This window comes from Manis pentadactyla, chromosome 5 (genome assembly GCF_030020395.1).
Source record: "Manis pentadactyla isolate mManPen7 chromosome 5, mManPen7.hap1, whole genome shotgun sequence".
Classification (NCBI taxonomy): domain Eukaryota; kingdom Metazoa; phylum Chordata; class Mammalia; order Pholidota; family Manidae; genus Manis; species Manis pentadactyla.
The window spans coordinates 34,750,169-34,770,252 of NC_080023.1; the positions used below are offsets into that span (position 1 = coordinate 34,750,169).

The following is a 20,084-nucleotide window of genomic DNA, read 5'->3' on the forward strand; positions in this document are numbered from 1 at the left end:
AGCATGGGATGAATTTCCATTTATTAGTGTCCTCTTTAATTTCTCTTTAGAGTGTTTTGTAGTTTTCAGGGTATAGGTCTTTCACTTCCTTGGTTAGGTTTATTCCTAGGTATTTTATTCTTTTTGATGCAATTGTGAATGGAATTGTTTTCCTGATTTCTCTTTCTCCTAGTTCATCGTTAGTGTGTAGGAATGCAACAGATTTCTGTGTATTAATTTTGTATCCTGCAACTTTACTGAATTCAGATATTAGTTCTAGTAGTTTTGGAGTGGAGTCTTTAGGGTTTTTTATGTACAATTTCATGTTATCTGCAGACAGTGACAATTTGGCTTCTTCCTTACCAATCTGGATGCCTTTTATTTCTTTGTGTTGTCTGATTGCTGTGGCTAGGACCTCCAGTACTATGTTGACTGTAAGTGGGGAGAATGGGCATCCTTGTCTTGTTCCCAGTCTTAGGATAAAAGCTTTCAGCTTCTCACTAGTAAGTATGATGTTGGTTGTGGGTTTGTCATATATGGCCTTTATTTGTTGAGGTACTTGTGTTCTATACCCATTTTGTTGGGAGTTTATATCATGAATGGATGTTGAATTTTGTCAAATGCTTTTTCACCATCTGTGGAGATCATCGTGTGGTTTTTGTCCTTGTTTTTGTTGATGTGGTGGATGCTGTTGGTGGATTTTCAAATGTTGTACCATCCTTGCATTCCTGAGATTAATCCCACTTGGTCATGGTGTATGATCCCCTTGATGTATTTTTTAATTCGTTTTGTTAATATTTTGTTGAGTATTTTTGCATCTATGTTCATCAGGGATATTGGTCTGTAGTTTTTCTTTTTTGTGGTGTCTTTCCCTGGTTTTGGTATTACAGTGATGTTGGCCACATAGAATGAGTTTGGGAGTATTCCCTCCTCTTCTACTTTTTGGAAAACTTTAAGAAGGGTGTGTATTATGTCTTAACTAAATGTTTGATAAAATTCAGCAGTGAAACCATCTGGTTCAGGTGTTTTGTTCTTAGGTAGTTTTCTGATTACCAATTTGATTTCATTGCTGGTAATTGGTCTATTCAGATTTTCTGTTTCTTGCTGGGTCAGCCTTAGAAGGTTGTATTTTTCTAGAAAGTTTTCCGTTTCTTGTAGGTTATTCAGTTTGATAGCATATAATTTTTCATAGTATTCTCTCATAATTCTTTGTATTTCTGTAATGTCTGTAGTGATTTTTCCTTTCTCCTTTCTGATTCTGTTTATGTGTGTACATTCTTCTTTTTTCTTGATAAGTTTGGCTAGGGGCTTATCTATTTTGTTTATTTTCTTGAAGAACCAGCTCTTGCTTTCATTGATTCTTTCTATTGTTTTATTCTTCTCAATTTTGTTTATTTCTGCTCTAATCTTTATTATGCCCCTCCCTCTACTGACATTGGGCCTCATTTGTTCTTCTTTTTCTAGTTTTGCTAATTGCGAATTTAGACTGTTCATTTGGGATTGTTCTTCTTTCCTGAGATAGGGCTGTATTGCAATATATTTCCCTCTTAGCATGGCCTTTGCTGCATCCCACAGATTTTTACGGTGTTGAATTATTATTGTCATTTGTCTCCATATTTTGCTTGATCTCTGTTTTTATTTGGTCATTGATCCATTGATTATTTAGGAGCATGTTATTAAGCCACCATGTGTTTTGGGGCTTTTTTGTTTTATTTGTGTAGTTTATTTCTAGTTTCATAACTTTGTGGTCTCAGAAGCTGGTTGGTACAATTTCAATCTTTTTGAATTTATTGAGGCTCTTTTTGTGGCCTCGTATATGATCTTTTCTTGAAAATGTTCCATGTGCACTGAGAAGAATGTGTATCCTATTGCTTTTGGATGGAGTGTTTTGTAGATGTCCATTAGTTCCATCTGTCCTAATACATTGTTCAGTGCCTCTGTGTCCTTAGTTATTTTCTGTCTTGTTGATCTGTCCTTTGCAATGAGTGGTGTGTTGAAGTCTCCTAAAATTCTATTTTCCTGTTTAATTCTGTTAGTATTTGTTTCAGATATGTAGGTGATCCTGTGTTGGGTGCATAGATATTTATAATAGTTATATCCTCTTGTTGGGCTCACCCCTCTATCATTATGTAATGTCCTTCTTTGTCTCTTGTTACTTTCTTTGTTTTGAAGTCTATTTTTTCTGATACAAGTACTGCAACTCCTGCTTTTTTCTCCATAATTAGTTGCATGAAATATCTTTTTCCTTCCCTTCACTTTTAGTCTGTATATGTCTTTGGGTTTGAAGCGAGTCTCTTGTAGGCAACATAAAGACAGGTCTTGTTTTTTTATCCATTCAGTGACTCTATGTCTTTTGATTGGTGCATTCAGACCATTTACATTTAGGGTGATTACCGATAGGCATGTACTTATTTCCACTGCAGGCATTAGATTCGTGGTTACCAAAAGTTCAAGGGTAATTCCCTTACTATCTAACAGTCTAATTTAACTCACTTAGTATGCTATTACAAATACAACCTAAAGATTATTTTCTTTTTCCCACCCTTTTCTTCCTCCTCCATTCTTTATATATTAGGTATCATATTCTGTACTCTTTGTCTATCCCTTGATTGACTTTGGGGGTAGTTGATTTGATTTTGCATCTGCTTAGTAATTAATTGTTCTACTTTCCTTGCTGTGGTTTTATTTCCCCTGGTGACAGCTATTTAGCCTTAGGAATACTGACATCTATAGTAATCCCTCAAAAATGCACTGTAGAGGTGGTTTGTGGGAGGTAAATTCTCTCAGCTTTTGCTTTTATGAAAATTGTTTAATCCCTCCTTCAAATTTAAATGATAATCTTGCCTAGTAGAGTATTCTTGGTTTTCGAGGCCCTTCTGCTTCATTGCATTAAATATATCATGCCACTCCCTTCTGGCCTGTAAGGTTTCTGCTGAGAAGTCTGATGATAGCCTGATGGGCTTTCCTTTGTATGTGATCTTATTTCTCCCTGTGGCTGCTTTTAATAGTCTGTCCTTATCCTTGATCTTTTCCATTTTAATTACTATATGTCTTGGTGTTGTCTTACTTGGGTCCCTTGTATTGGGAGATCTGTGCACCTCCATGGCTTGAGAGACTATCTCCTTCCTGCAGATTGGGGAAATTTTCAGCAATTACCTCTTCAAAGACATTTTCTATCCCTTTTTCTCTCTTCTTCTTCTTCTGGTACCCCTATAATGGAATAATAATAATATAATATTATTCCATTGGATTGGTCACACAGTTCTCTCAGTATTCTTTCATTCCTAGAGATCCTTTTTTCCCCCTGTGCCTCAGCTTCTTTGTATTCCTTTCTCTAATTTCTGTTCCATTTAGCGTCTCTTCTACTATATCTAATTTGCTTTTAAATCCCTCCACTGTATGTTTCATTTCTGATATGGAATTTCTTAATGTTTGAATCTCCATTCTAAATTCATTCCTGAGTTCTTGAATATTTTCCTGTACCTCCATGACCATGTTTAAGATTTTTATTTTGAATCTCTTCCTGGAGGATTGGTGAGTTCAGTTTCATTTGGCACTTTTTCTGTTGTTTCTGAGATTTTTATTTGAACCAGGTTCCTTTGATGTTTCATATTTGTATGTGGTGCCCTCTAGTCTCTGGAGCTGCTCAGTCCCTGGAGTGATGTCAGGGGTTGCAGGGGAGCGGGGATGGTGCCTGGAGGGAGTAAAGAGCTGTTTCCTGATTCCCGGATGCAGTGCCTATCTCCACTGTCAGAACCAGTGGGCCGAACTCACAGGTGTAAGCCTCTGTGCCTTGCATCTGCAGCTGCTGTAGACGGGGCCTCCCTCTGGCTGGCCTGACACCAGGGCAGGGTCTGCTGGTTTGCGAGGCAGTGTTGGCAGGTCAGGAGGAACGCAGAGCAGGCTGCGTATCACAGTGGGGGGCTTCAGAGCTGAATAGCCAGCCAGGGGGCTGGGGTACCTTAAGCTCCTGAAAGTTCCCAACCTGCTGGGCAGAGTAAGCCCAGAGAACCTTGTTCACCTATCCCTTCCCCTACATAGCAAGCTCCATGCAAACCCCACCCCTTCAGCAGCCCTCTCACTGCTAGGAAGCCTCTCAGACTGCCTGCCTTTACTTTGTTCCAGCAGCTGGATGTGGATCCCTGTCCTCCACAAATGGCTGGAATCTTAGTCTCTCCAGGTATCCTGCCTGTCTTAGCTTTCCAACCCCACTAATCTCCAGAGCACCATGCAATGTAGGTTTGTGCTTCCAAAGCAGATCTTCAGGGCTGAGTGTTCAGCAGTCCTAGGTTTCCACCCCCTTCGCACTCCATTTCTCTTCCTCCTGGTGGTGAGCTGGGGTGGGGGAAAAGCTTGGGTTCTGCCCGATCAAGGCTTTGGTACGTTACCCTGTTTCATGAGGTCTGCTCTGTTCTCCAGGTGTATACAGTCTGGTGCAGCCTTCTTTCCTGTTGTTCATTTATAATTAGTTGTATTAACTATAGTTTCATATTATATTTGGTTTTGGGAGGAGTTCTCTGTCTCACCTCTCATGCCACCATCTTTAATCTCTGTTTGTTTAATTTCTAATCCAAGTTGGATTGATATGTAATCCTACTGTCATTAACTACACAGTTCACACAATATGCAGGAATCGGTCACTTCTAAAATAGTGTATACCTACCATTTAATGAGATGTGTCCATTGACCACATGCTAGGATATGTTTAGGATGCCAAATTGTTATAAAAATTTCTAAATACTCATTTTCAATTCTGCATTTACCTCCTCATGGATTAGTAGCAAACCCACAGCAGCACACAGACTACAGTTTGACTACCACTGCTCTGAGAAATGCCAGATCATATGTTACACAGAAAATATTTAAGTATTGCTCAGTGATGTGTAATAGACAGTTTAAGCAGTTTTGTTCTAACATAACTGATAACTATCTTGCATTCAAATCCCAAAGCGCATTAGTGAATTTTGCTGGAAAACAATCTGGCAATATCACATAATGACACTTATATGAGTTTTTAGGGTTAGTCTCAGTAGTTTGGAGAACAGTTCAGTAATTTTTTTGGAGAGATGGTGGCCTTGGGATGAAGACAGTTTTCCTGATGAGCTGGAATCTGCATTCTCCTGAGATGGCACTGTGGTGCTGCTCCTCAAGTAGGCTAGACTGTCAAGTCCTTGAGAGGAGAAGCAACTGCTGCATGGATAGTCACAAGTGTGATATCCAGAAAGAGAGATAAAATCATGGATTAAAATGACTCATGGTCTATTACCCCATCCCATTAGCCACTGTGGTAGGGACCTGACCCTAGGTGGGCCAATAAGGATCTTTTCCTTTTCCTGGGATTTTTTGAACTGCAAATGAAAAAGAGAGTTAAAGTTCTCTCAGGGATGACAACCTTCATATATGAAACTTGGGGACTAAGGGATTCACGTGGAGGAAACCTGTGTGCAGTGAAAGTAAATAAGCCATGCAGAGCGAGCAGACAAGAGGTGAAACGATTCAGGTTCCAAATACATAAGGCCCTGGTTTCCAGTTGTTTCGAACGGTCAGCTGCATCCCCACCCCGTAGCTTGGGTATACTGGGCTCTATAATCCAGGATATGCCTATTTCCATCTGGGGTTCTCTCACTTGCAAAAAAGAGTCCCAACTCTCACCATGACTGCTTCCTGCCCAAAACACCTAGTGCACTGCATTTCATACAATAAGTATGTGGTTAATATCCTTGAATGAATAAGTTTAAACTAAAGTTAATATAGCATAACCACTGGCTGTTAGATCTTGACTGTAATACAGACTCCCATTCTGCTACCATTGCTGAAAAAACTGTTAACCGACTGTTTCAAATGCCTTAGAATATCCGACTTGATATTCGTTTTTTTAAAAAAGTTTTTAGATACAGAACTTGGGATGGGTGAAGTGAAGGCATTGAACTCCTGGGGGCTTATGACATCTATCTATTGATGGAGAAGGTTAAGGCACGGAGAGAGATTTAGAGAGTAGAGGAGGGATGCCCAGAAGGATTACCAAGAGTAGATCTAAGGCACCCACTGAGGTAAGAGCTTATTTGTAGCAGCTCCAGACTGCACCATTCTTCCCAGTCACCCAAGGAGCAGAGTGTTAGGGAATTAGGGTGAGCAATAAATAATGCTCCTCTTTCCCCCTCCCACCTGAGCCATAAACACAGGAGTCAGATAGAGAAAAAATATCAGCTTTACTTCTCACGAACCAAATAGAGCTGCAGCCAAGTGGGTTTGCTAATCCTCGCTCCTGAATTGGACAAATTTATCCAGCCATTCCTTGCACAGTTGGAAAACCACAGTCCTCCCCCATAGAGAGAAGCCCCTTACCACATGGCAGAGACAGACAGGACACATGTGTCCTACAGATGGGCTGTCTGCTGCAGAGAGGAAGTCTAAAACCGGCCGAGCTGAGCCTGCCCCCTTCTTCTCCCAAACCGACCCAGGGGAAGAAGAGTGAGGGGCCAGGGGCACTGTCCCTCCATGGAGAAACATGAGGAGTGGGCACACTGGGTCCCTCCTCAGTAGGGACAAGAGATGGTTGGGTTAGCCGCCAGGCTCATGTCCAAGGCTAACGGTCCCACCTGTGTTATTTCCTTGTCCTCGTCCTTACTCCCGAATAGAAAGACGGAGAAGTGGGGATGTTGAAGATGCAAGCAGAGGAGTAGCTGAATAGTCACTCTGGTCTGGACTGGATCATGAAGGAAACCAAGCAACAAGGGAAGAGGGAAATGGACTGAGAATGAAGGGCAGAGTCTGGAGATGAAGGGGCAGGTATTATAGGAAAGAAGGAATGAAAAACCTGGAAGAAGAAGGACTAAATGCAAAGAGTAGGATGTTGGAGTTTAAGATTACACACGACAGGAGTGGGTGATGAGTATGATCCTGACATGGGGTGTATAAGTAAAAGCTATTGGAATGAGGAAGTCAAAGAACTGGGAATCCAGGCTATCAAATAGGCTGCTGGTGCAGAATTTAAAGTCACTTAGAATGTTGACTGTATTAAGCAATGAGCCTGGAACCAGAGTCCACCATGAGTGTGACAGAAATAATGAGTAGGATGGAGGGTTATTTTGGTGAAGAACTGATGGCTCAAACCTTTTGAGGATGGTAACACCAGCGAACTGAGAGAGGGAGGGAAGCTCTAGGACAAGCCATGTTTCTCCTTAACAGAAGCTGTCCTAAAAGAAGCCATCAGCCAACATGCACTTGACCCACTGTAACTTACCTCATCATGTCTTCTCTGCTAAACTTTCCCAAAGCATCTGTTTGCATTACCCTTATTGTTATTATTCCACACTTACTTTTTAACTTTCTATAACCTGATTTTTACCCTATCATTCCACTGAAATTCTCCCCAAAGTCAGTAATGTCCTTCTAATCAGAAAACCCATTCATTAATGACTTAGCAATTTTATTCTAATAGAAAAGTTATAATGGAAAACATTTATTATGCTAAACTCTGTTCTATTCTAAACACTTTACATATATTTTCTTAACTCCACACAGCAGCCTTGGGGTATTATGAGTATCCCCGTTTCAATGGTCATTCATTCATTCCATGCATATTTATTGAATGTTTACTTATTATATACCAGAGATTGTTCTAGATAATATGTAGGTAAGAAAAAGAACAGTGCAGAGGCCCTGGCAGGGACCTACTTGGTTTGGCTGAGGACCAGCAAGGAGTTGTGCCTGGCTGCAGGAAGAGGGAGAGTGGTGGAGCTGGGGTCAGAGAGGCGGCGGGCAGCATCTCCTGCAGAGCCTTTGAGCCATTCTATGAACTTTGGGCTCTTAGAAGAGAAAAGCTGAGGCGGAAGCCAGGTAAGCAACTTGCCCGGAGTCACGCATACAGCAAGTGGCTGAGCTGGGGTCCTGGATGTAATGCCGCAGCATTTGGCAGTGGACATGTGATGCTCCCTCAACAGTGCTCTCATATGGCTGCCCTGGCGGCCTCGCCTGGCTCTCCTTCTGCTCCCTCTGGCTTCTCCTTGGGCACAGGGGCTCTCCCTCCTCTAACCATCCTTTTGGTCCCTTGTTCTGTCTGAACTCTCCTGGGCAATATCCTGCTCTCCTTACTTCCTCTCTGTGCACGTCCTGGTGGTGTCCAAACCTGCATATTCCTCCAGGGCCTCACTTCAGAGCTCCAGACCCAAGTATAAGCTCCCAATGAGCTGTGGCTCCTTGAACTCCTTGAATAGAGAATGTTCCAAATGTCACTTACTGTTTCCATTTATCATAAATCTCCCCTTCTTCTGTTCCGTAGGATAGTTTCGATTGCTAAAAAAACCTAGCTGAACACCTTGGCATCAGCCCCAGTCCCCTCCTCCTCCTCGTCCTCTACTCCCAAATCCACTCAACTGCCATGCCAATGAGGAGTGCTCGCATCCTTGCCCTCTTTTCTGCTCTTTCTGCTTCGGGTGAGCTCAGACCTTCCACATCTCTCTCTGAGCTCCTGTAATTATCTCTTAAATGGACCTTCTCCTCCACCCAGTGGATCGCTCCCACAGTCACCCAACGTGTTCCCTGAACATAAAGGTCGAATGCAGGACGCCTTCTGTCCCGGTCAGCTGGCCTTCATTCCCCACTGCCTAGGGAACAGCCTGCATGCCTGGCAGGATTCTCACCATCTACTCAAGCTTACCTCTCATAACTTTCTTACCCTCCCCAACTTTTCTTCTCTCCCTGCCTCCCGCTATGCTTCTGCTCATTTCCCATCCATAAAATTTTTTCTTCTCCTGCGAGGAAGCAGCCACCTTCTGGGTCAAACCTCTCCAGAACACCCCCAGGCAAAGCAAGCAGCTCTAGCCTCTCAGTGGAAGGCCTGGTATCCTCATTAAGGGCTCCTCACAAATACAAAGTCACTGAAAGTCTGGTGAGTACTGATTGCCCCTGGGCATCGGCCAATTACCGGAGCTTGACTGGAAACTGTGCAGGCTGGGAGAGGAACCATGAACGCACAGCAAGCACAGGAAATCCCCAAATTCTATTAATTGTACAGTAAGTTCCTGGAGATATTTTGGTAATGTGTTCCTTGAGTTCTGAATTTCATAATTGCACTTCTGTTGAAGGGAGTTTGTTTGCTTCAAATGTAGAAACCCTAATAAGAACCGTATTTTAAAAAATACACATACATAGAACAGAAAAGTAACAGTGTTACTTACGATTTTCCACAAAGATCTGGGTCTTCTCTGATATACTTGCAGATCTTTCTGAGATAACCTGACCTTATTAAGATTTTTAAAAGCAAATATTTATCATAGAAAATAATAAATTCACCAGCTGTAATCCTCCTTTACATTTATTTCCACTTAATATTTTCATTTATAGAAACTGAAAACCATATGGATGCTTGATATACATGTTGCATTCTAAATACCTGACAGTAGGTGTCTTGGTTCATTTGCAACCCAAATGAGCATTACCTTCATGTTCTCTGAATTCCAAATCCACTATTTCCCTATTGGCTGTAAAGGAAATAAGCCAAGGATACTGAGCAGAGAAGGGGGTGCTTCTCACTGTTTGATTTTTGGAGAACCACTAAATGCTGGTGCCTTGTTCAGAAACAGAAAGCTGCGTGCTATTTCCCAGTGGATCAGGGAACAAGAGAAACCCCTTTCCAGTTGGAAATGACAGCTGGAGAAGGCCCAGGTAGCAAGCGGGTCCTTGTCTTCTGAAGACGAGAGGGAGAAAGGCCTGGCTGAGGCAGTGACGTGTGTCACTGGTTTCACTGGACTGAACTGCAGGCCCACCTTTCTCCCCGCCGACTCCTGCCCCTGCCCCCCATGGTATGGCCGTGGGCTGAGGAAGCCTTTCCGATGGCCTCTGGAATCTTCCATCTAACTACAGTCAAGGGGGAGGTGTGCTTGGGATTTCTGAATACCCTTTCCTACTGATACGTCGCTCTGCTCAAAGGTCAGGTTCCATAATAATTAGTACTCCTTCTCTGGCACATTTTGGATTAAGTAGGTTTTTCTGGCCTGAACTGGGAACCACCATGCAAAGATTATTTCTGTGAGATAACTGCTAACGATGACTTACAAGCGGCTGTCTTACACATGGACTTTTGGCACAGAGCTTACACCTAAGTCTGAGACTGTCTGTCTAAAAGTGCCAAGTTGGCAGTTAATAAAAGTAACTAAACAGCAACAGAAGCTGCTTTTTTTTTTTTCCTCTTACCATCTTCCATGTAACTGGCAAGGGCTTTCAATACACACGGTGTCTGTTTTTCATGGATGGATAAATTGTTCTTCATCTCACCTTCCATGGTTCTTTCTTAACCTGAATAACAAGAATGTCATAATAACTTCCACTTAATGAGTGCCCAGAAGGTAGTAAACACTAGACTGTGTTCTTAATATATATTTTCTGTAATTCTGATATCCCTGTGAGGTTGCTGGCATTCCCTACTTTACAGATTAGAAATTCAAGGATCAGAAAATTTAGGAACTGTGCCCAAGGCCACATAGCTGTTAAGTGGATAAGGCTGGGATTTTCACTGACATCCTCCTGACTCCAAGGCTATAATGCTGTGTTCTTTCTCTAATCTCCATTGTCTAAATTGAAGCCAGACCTCTGTTTATATGTGTCTTAAACAAATCCAGCTATTTAATGGATCATGAAAATCAATCTTGAAGATAAAATACTTTTGTTGTAAGTCCTTATTATGTCATCTAGTAGAAGGTCAGCTACATGAGATAAGGACATTTATGGGATTTTTTTCATTCTTCTAAGTACTTAGTATGTGGTACATAACCTATTTTAAATATTCAGTGAGTACCTACTATATGCCAGGGACACTGCTAAACTCTGAGGGTAGAGACCGGCCTGGGTCTTCCTTCATCTTGCTTTTGGAGCAAGAATCAAGGGAGTGAAGCACAAGGACCTTTCAGAGAAGAGGCCGCAAGGAGGGCAGAGAGCTCAGGCCTCAAGCCCAGGCCCCTGGGGAATGTCTTCATATACAGGGCAGGCCCACAGATTAATGAAATGGGAAACCACTGGGCCAAGCACAAGGAGGAGTTAATGCCTGGTGGTTACAAAAACGGCAATATAAATACCTGTATTAATAATATTAGTCTAACACAAAATAGACTCTTTTAGGAACGTGATGTCATGCATCTGTGTTGAATGAGACTCATGCAACAGTACTTCCCAGTTAGCCAGAAGGATTCTCTCTCCAGCAGGAGCACTTGAGCTCAGAGACTTTGCAATAGTTGTGTCTGAGGTGACTGTTACTTTTTCTTTAAATTTTTTGAAATTGGTTTTGCCAGTGAAGTCATAACCCTATGTGGTTGAGTATTTTTCTTAAAATTTAAAAGCCCTTTCTCCAAAGCTTTTTTTGAAAATTTTCAAATGTACAGAGAAGCTGAGAGACAGGGGTAGTGACTACCTGCATCCCATTCACCTGGAACAGGGCTGGCGAACTGCAGCCTGCGGGCCAGATCCAGCCCAAGGTCCCCTTTTGTAAATAAAGTGTATAGAAACATGACAGTCCCATTCTGTATTGTCTGGCTGCAGCATCAGAGTGGGTATCAGAGTGGATATTGACAGAGACCACCACAGGCCCATAAAGTCATATTTACTCTCTGGGTCTTAAAGGAAAAGTATGCTGATCGCTGATCTAGATTCACCCAGTTGTTACTCTTTTACCATATTGGCTTTATCTCTTTCTCCAGGTCAGGCAGGCATTTTCTCTCTCATATACGTGTGTGTATACACACACACACGTTTTTTTCTTAAAGCGTTTGAAATTGTATTACAGATATTGTGATAATTGGTCCCTAAATAATTCACATGTTCACTTAAAACTAAAGGCCCAGTGTCTCATATCACTGTCATCCTCACCATGGTGCCCAAGACGGTTAATTAACACTCATTCAGTAACACTGTCCAACATCCAGTCCATATTTAAATAAGACTTTTGTAGCCTTATTTACTTCTCCTTTTTGAATCAAGGATCCAATCAGAGGTCATAAAATTACATTTGGTTATCATGTCTCTTTAATCTCTAACTGTGTTTGCAGGACATTGATTTCTTTTGAAGAGCCCCTTATAAACTTCTGAGGGCTTACTAAGTCTTGCTGGGTATGTAGTGCTACATTAAGTAAAAGCTAAATAGACTGGTCATTGTATTCTACTTCTTATTTAGGATTGAGATGCTGTTTTACTGCTTAGTTTATGAAGCTAAAATGCAAAGACATGAGTTTTGCTTGGAATTACAAATGTGGAAAAATCTCAGTGTGGAGAGCGAGGCAGAAGGGAATTTGCAGGATGCCTTTTATGTAATTAAATGCACAGCCGTTCCTGCCTGCTCCAGTTGCTGCCCCTGTTAGCTCTTGGCTGGGGGGCTCTTCCTTCTGGCTTTTCTCCTGACTGGGGTCTGGCTCCCCTCCAGCATCATTAGGTTGCAGCAAGGAGCTGGAAGGAGACCTGCTGTTCTTTAAATCTTCCAGCTCAAGTGGTTCAGCCTGGCTGGCAACACAGTGCTGTTGTGTTTGCAGCGTGGGTGTTGAATATAGCATGGAGCTCAAGAGCACATCCGGAATGCACATGGAAAGAGCACCTCCTGGCCGCTCTTGAGAATCTGAGGCCACAGTCACGTGCCTCATGGCACTATATGATGGCCACAGGTTTGGTCCTTTGATTGTGGTCCCAGATGATTTCTAGAGAGTACCAGGACCCATCCTTTGCTTTCCTCTGGGCAAGAAGCCCTGCTTATAGGCCAACCACAGAGTTGCATTCCCTATAAAAGATTCACATGAACATCTACAAAACTCTGGAGATGGGAGGAAAAACAGAAAAACTTCAAGTAGAAATTTGAACATTTCAAAGCAAGCAAAGTAATTAAATGAGAAACTGGGATCCATATGGATGACTTTAGACTATGACCAACTCATTGTCAGAAGGGAAAAGTCTAGGGAATGCCACATGTCATGTGAATGATGGCACATCTTGTTTGCTGAAAAAATCCAGGGACACAGGAAAGAAAACCTTCTGGGATGAACCACCCTCCATGGGGAAAGAGTGAGATTGTAGTATCTCCTTAGTAGTCTCCCTGTTTCCCAGCTTGTTCCTCTTAAGCCCTCCCTTCTCACTATCTACCTCCCCCTAGGCCTGCCCCCAACAATCTACATCTGCTACATTCATGTCTCAGATTAAAGCCCCTCAGCAAGTTCCACAACCTGCCCTCCAGGGCCTTCACAGCCAGTTGTGACCCGATCCTGACTCCATACATCATCTTCCTTTGGTGCCAGCCTCAGACTTGATGCTTAAGTTCCTCTTACATGCCATGTTGTTTTGTGTCTCCATCCTTTGCTGGCTGTGTGACCTTGGGCAAGGTGTTTAACTGCTCTGTGCCTCAGATTGCTCATCTGTAAAATGAGGGTGATAGTGGTACCTAGCTCATAAGGTTGGACAGGGGTTAACATGAGTTATATGTAAAGCTCTTGGAAGAATGTTTGACATATAATAAGGGTTATAGAAAATTTAGCAATTTATTGCTGTTGCTCTTGTTTTTTTGAGCCTGGGAGTATTAATTATTTGTTGCTTCAAAAAAAAATTACTACCAACTTAGAGTCTTAAATCAATACCCATTTATTAACTTGGTTTCTGTAGCTCAGAAGTATGGATGTAGTAGACCAAGTTCTTTGCACAGAACCTCATAGGGCTGAAATTAAGGTGTTGGCAGGGGCTGAGGTCCTATCAGAGCTTCTTCCAAGCCTCTTCCAAGCTCGTGTGGCTTTTGACAAAATTCATCTCCCTGCAGCTGTAGAACTCATGCACCAGAAACTCTGACTTCACCTTCTTTTAAATGCTTCTCTGATTACGTTAGGCCCACTCAAATGATCTTTCCTTGGCTTAACTCAAAGCCAACTGGTTCATAGTATAATCCCAGAGTGATATCGGTATATTCCATTTGCAGATTGCATTCCCACTTAAGGGGAGGGGATTATTCAGGGTGTGTACACCAGGGGGTAAGGGTCTTGGGGTCATCTTAGAATCTTGCCTACAGACTGGCTAGTGGGGAAATGCTATGCTTTTTGTATGCTTTGTTGAACTGGATGATTCAGTAACCACTGCCATCATTCCAGATTTTTGTAGCATTGTGCTTACAGTCAGATGGATTCCTATTGATCTGGCTCTTGGAGCCAACCTTTATCATTCCTCTCCTATAGTTTTCACTAACTGCTGGGACCAGTTGGCTTGTCAGAAATCTTTTAGGAAGAGAACAATTACAGACTTGTAACTGATGGACCTGATGCTAATACCCTGAAGTTCCAGAAGGATGACCCACAAGTGCAATCCCTTCCAGAGCCATTTGTTTATTCTTAAGGACTCCCAACAGATGGACAGAGCACTTTTTAATTGTCAATTGTGTCTGTTACTCTGCCAGTTCAAAGTAAATTTGTACTTGCTAGAGAAAGTTTTCATTGAGGAGGGTCTTTTGCATTATTTTCAAGAGCTTTCTTAGTCCCTCTTTTTTCCCTTCCCAGTTAAGTCTCGATTTTTTCCCATTTAATTCAGTTTATAGTGCATCAATGTATTATCAGTGAAAACCTGCTGATGAAAATATGTTTTAGAAGATCATTTAAAAAGGAAAACTTGTTGAATATGACTTTTGAATAGCAAAACCAATTTTTTAAAATATCAATTTGCAACCAAGCTCTAGGCAATAAGACATAGATATAACTTAGAAGCAATAAGGAATACCTTGCTTTTGAGTATTATTCCCCCAAAAATGCAAAGTTCTGCTTTTCAGTGGTTTTTTGCAAATGTGTTAAGGTAGGGGAAAAAAATGAGTTTGGCATGGCTGTGGGTTTAAGTGTTTGTTTACTTTGGCCTATTCTAACAAAGTGTGACTTCATCTAATGAGCCATGATTTAGACCTGACTCTTGGTGCCTTAATAACTGACACCCCTCCAATAATTTGGACTATTGAAGAGGAAGGGCTGGTTATAAAGGCAATGTAAAATAATATAGACTTGGATTTCTTTTCTTCCTTCCAGGACAATATCATCTTATTTTTGAGAGGTTGTAAAGAGCTTGGCCTTAAGGAATCTCAACTCTTTGACCCTAGTGACCTACAGGATACATCCAACAGAGTAACAGTCAAGTAAGTAATGCATGATTTATGTTTAAGGGAAACCCATTTATAGTTTGATTTGCAGTTTTGTGATGATGTTGCAAGATCCAAGAGGCAGAGAGTTGGGCACGCCTAATAAAATGTGAAGGTAAAGTCTTCAAAACAAGACGCATTGTGTAGCTTTGTGTATAGTTTTCATTCTGATAAAACATAATTTTTTGAAATGCAAAAATCACACATATAGAGTTAGACTAGTAAAGAGGAGGAAAATGTTAAGTGAAATTTAACAGAGGGAGAGACAAGAGAGGAATATGCACAAAATCTCTGTGTGTTTTACAAAAAAGCTCTTATTGGCTCTAGTTGGGCATTTGAATAGGCTCTTGGAAGACTGCAAACTTGGTAAACAGATCTGAGCTCCGTTTATTATGCATAGAGGGCAATAGATTATGGCAAAGTCTCTTCTTCATTTACATTTGTAACTGTTCTCTCATATCTGTCAGTGATCAGTTCTTTGTAGATGGATTATTGGCCATTTTGCTATTGTTGATTGTATCCTCACTGAGCCATGTTTGGGCAAAGATTTCTTGGGAAAAAATGTCATAATAAAAGAAAAGGCAATGTGCTTCTCTGCAAAGGAGTAGCTTGTGACCAGGATAATGAGGAAACAGGTCGTCCTAAAATGGCAGAGATATAACTTCTCTGTAGTTTAGAAGTCCTTTAGGCTTGACAAATTTTATACAAAACATTTTCTGCTTCAGTCAAACAATACTTGGCATGACTATGCCTTAATAATAAACTTAAGTACATAGATAGGGTGTGTGGATACCTCACTTCTCCTTTTGATGACTTTTGGGACATTTTTTTCTTCATTAATTTTTTTATTGAGGTATAATTGACATACAATATGAGTTTCAGGTGTCAACATGATTCGAAGTTTGTACATATTGCAAAATGATCACCACAGTAAGTATAGTTAACACCTGTCCCCATACATAGTTACAGAAATATTTTTCTTATGATATGAAGTTTTAAGATCTACTCTGTTACAGATATTCAATCCAGTATTATTAACTACAGTCACCATGCTGTACATTACATCCCTATGACTTAGAGTTCTTACTTTTCATGTAGCCCAAAATATTAGTCTCTCAGCTTTTTGCAGGGCTGGCTTCTTAGGCATGTGACCTGTGCAATCATATAGGACCCCATGCTTAGTAGGGCCCCACACTTGCTTTAATGCTGTGCTCTTACTGTCTTGAAGTTCTTAATTTTTGAATAAGGGGTCCCACAAATTACATTACCAGTACTTTTGTGTCATTTTTGTCACACAAGAACAGAAAAGGCAAAGGAGTCAAAATTCAGAGCTTCCTATTTTATACTATTGGCTGATATTGATTTTTTTTAATGATGGGGAAAAATAATTGGGAAAAAGTGGAAACTACTGAATGAAAGCAAATTAGGAGTTTATATTGGATTTTATGATTCATGACTGGAAATGAGAGTCAGTCATGACTGATTACACAAAATCACTTCTTTTCGTCAGTGTGCCTTTCTTTAATATTTCTCATGGAAGAATAACAGAATAAAAATTATGATATTTGAATATGGAAACCACCATAAACCTCGTTTTAGTCATCACATGCTCCATTTATTACTGCACCCAAATCCAGCCTCTATAAATCATTGTTCACTTTAGGAAATTATTTCAGGTTCTGCCTCATCTCACATACATAGTTTCACCAGGGTGGCAAGTGACCAGAAACAATAGCAGCATATATAACATCATAATAATTAGTCACACACCCATATCGCCTGAAGGGTGAAGGAAAGTTCCCTTGAATGGTGTTGGCAGCTGTATTCCTCTTCTTTTTTTAAATTTTTTTGAGAGCTACTTTAAATCATATTAAACCAGGAGAATTCTGAGACTGGTTTTAGAAATGCAGGATTCATATCACCCTTGTTGCTTATCTACAAAAAAATTGGGCATCAGGATGTCCGGGGACTAGCCGTAGGTGTGCTGCTTCCTAGGTCTGTAATCCTAGGCATGTTCCCTTGCTTCAGTAGGGTCATGTCTTCATCTATAAGATGGTTGGACAGAATGTTGTCCCATGTATGATGCTAGACAACAGCTTGCTCAGTGTTCAGCTTACTGTTGCTCTGCTCATATCTGGGAAATGCGTCAATGAACTACTAAACAGAGACTTGAATTCAAAGGCACAGAACTCAACCTATAGGGGGAAGAGTCTTAGACCAATGGAACACAGACACAGACCCTTCTCAATTACTTTACCATCTTCCTCTTCTCCAATCTTTTTCATTCCTTTTTATCTTTCTGCGGTCTTCTCTCTGTCTTCTGTTCCCTGTGCTTCCCTTCCCTTCTTTACCTTGTCTCTCCATCTATCTCCCCTTTGGCCTTCCTTCTTCTCATTTTCTTCCTTTTTCAGTTTTTCCTCCACTTGAGCATTATTTTCTTTAGACAATACTGTTCCATCACCTTCCCCTTTGAGTTCATAATTTTTCATGCATTCATTGGATAAATATTTACTGAGTCGCTACTATGTGTCAGATACTTTCCAGCCACCAGAGAACCAAAATAAACAAGATTGACAACATACCCTGTTCACAGGAATTTATACTCAGTGTCAAGAAATGAGAAATAAGTAACTAAAAAAGATAACAGCAGGGAGTGGTAAGTGCTGAGAAGAAAATAAGATAGATGATATGAAAGATCATCACCTCACAGCCACAGCATATGCATATATCAAATTATTGTGTTACATACCTTAAACTTATACAATATTATGTGTCAATTACATCTCAATAAACTCAATAAAATAAACATCTCAAGATAGTGACCAGTGCAGAGGTGATCAAGCAGAGCCTCTCTAAAGAGGTAGCATTTCAACTGAGGGCTGAGGGCTGAGACATGAATGGGAAGAAGAACTGGCCATGTGAAGATCTATAGGGCATTCAAGGCTGAAGAGCAAGTAGAAAGAATGGGAAAGAGAAACAGTCTTGATGTCTAAAAAGAAAAAGTATCTGCTGTGGCAGAAAAATAATGAGCAAGGTGCAGTGTGGTGAGAAGGGCCATCCACAACAGTGTAGGATTTTGAAGTTGGAATAATGATGGAGAAACAATTTCATGTATGAATATCTAGAAGAACATAAGGGATTTTATATTAAAGTTATGTCATAAACTCATTTATGGTACTTAGAAATTCATTTCTAGTTTTAGTGAGGGGTGGGGCATGGAATGAGCTATCTGCTTCACAACTTTTCCATAAATGATGCTGGTTTAATTTGACACTGTTCAAGGGCATTTGCAAGACAAGTAGATTTCATAGCTGTGGTAGATTAGAGTAGAACTGCTATATTTCTCTGCTTTCCCCTCTGAGTTGAGCAGAACATTAGCAGAGATAGAAAACACCCCAATAACACCAATTAAGGCATAGGCAATAAGGTATAGGGATAGATCCACAGAGGAAATTTTGATGCTTTTCTGAAATTGTTTTTTTTTTTTTAAATACTCTTCAGTTTATTAGCTTTTATTTTAGATCACTTTTCTTACTTTTTTTTTTCTTGAAAAGTAACCTGAGTAGACTAAAAAGAAAAAAGAAAAAAAGAGGGAAAACCTGCAAATGATTACTGCCTGTGTAATTTAGTGAGCTCTACCTGTAATGGATGCCAGACAACCTTGAGGGCAGTGAAAGCACAATGTAGGAGGGCAGGCAGCAAGTATCATTCCAGGGAATCAAAGCAATTGGATGGAAAATGAGGAAAAGCTTGGGACTGCTCTTGAATATGTCTCCAAAAAATCTGAAAGCATTTTCACGTAATCAGTTGTAATGTGGAAGTCATTCAACAAATAATCCTACTGTGTGCCAAGCATGACTTTTTAGAACTGGATCACAATTTTAGTCCATGATCTTTTATTTTCAATGCAGAAAAAGTTTTATGCCCCCTTTTATTAACTTGTTTTTATTAAAAATTTTAAATCTTTTATGGATTCTTTCGTTTTCATCTGTTTCTTTCCTGTAAATTAGGGGAAAAAAAAGAAATCCTAGCAAATATCTAAGCAGATGATGACATATCATTTTTTTTCCTTTAAAAGGGGGAAACATGGAAGCATTATCTTAATCATATCCAGACAGAACCAATGCTTCTTTCAATTTGAGTCCATGTTGATGGTTTTATCTTCCTAGTATATACTACATTGTTTTCTATTCTCTCAAATCTCGACTGACTTAAATTTTTGCACCTTTTAATTATGTACTTTGGGTTAGAATATGCAGCAGTAAAAAGCAGTCCTTGAAGGAATTCTTGATTGGTTTATATAATAGAATTACATTCTCTCTCCCCCACGGGCAATTACTGTGGAAAAAAGAAATATAGTGGTTTTCATAGTATTTGTTGACACATTAAGGAAACTTTGGAATAATTTTGTAGAAATTTTTATGTTTCACTGTTTATAGAGAGGGCCACCAACTAGCTTTTTTTGTTTATAGTTTGAGAATAAACACTGATGCATTTTTAAGAATGCACATGTGTATATTTGAACATAACATGCATATTTTCCTGCTTCTGGCTAGTTCCCTACACTAATTTATGTCCATAGCAGAAAAGAACAAATATTTAGATAGTATTGCCTCTTCTACATATATTTTCAGGTCTATTTTAATGAAGGTTATAGACCTTTGTTGAAAATACTTGTATGAAGGAGATTTTGGAATGCAGTCAGATTTGACAGTGTTCTATAATCAAGGCAAAATTTTAACAGTTAAGCTTTGAGAATACAAATATAAGCAGTCCCAGTTTTAAATGGAATTCTTCATTTTCCAGATGTTAGAAAAATATTCATCTTTTCATGGTATGCTATAAAAATTTAATCCCACCTTGTCCTTCAACGTTTTGTTTTCTAAGTAGTTTTATTTAGTTCCTGAGATCACTAATCAGAGACCTTAAAAAATTATATATTCTGTGGATTTTATTCTGTTAGCTTCAAGTACAT

At 40.2% G+C, this 20,084-nt stretch overlaps 1 protein-coding gene across 14 annotated transcripts in view; it reads left to right on the forward strand.

The window, feature by feature from the left end:
* The window catches only part of LIMCH1 (LIM and calponin homology domains 1), a 311,556-nt gene that overhangs the window by 205,264 nt on the left and 86,208 nt on the right, over positions 1 to 20,084 (forward strand). For all 14 annotated transcript variants that reach the window (XM_057502178.1, XM_036908574.2, XM_036908560.2 and 11 more), the window contains one exon: positions 15,000 to 15,106. In XM_057502178.1, the coding sequence (XP_057358161.1) occupies positions 15,000 to 15,106 (107 nt within the window). The remainder of the gene's footprint in view (positions 1 to 14,999; positions 15,107 to 20,084) is intronic.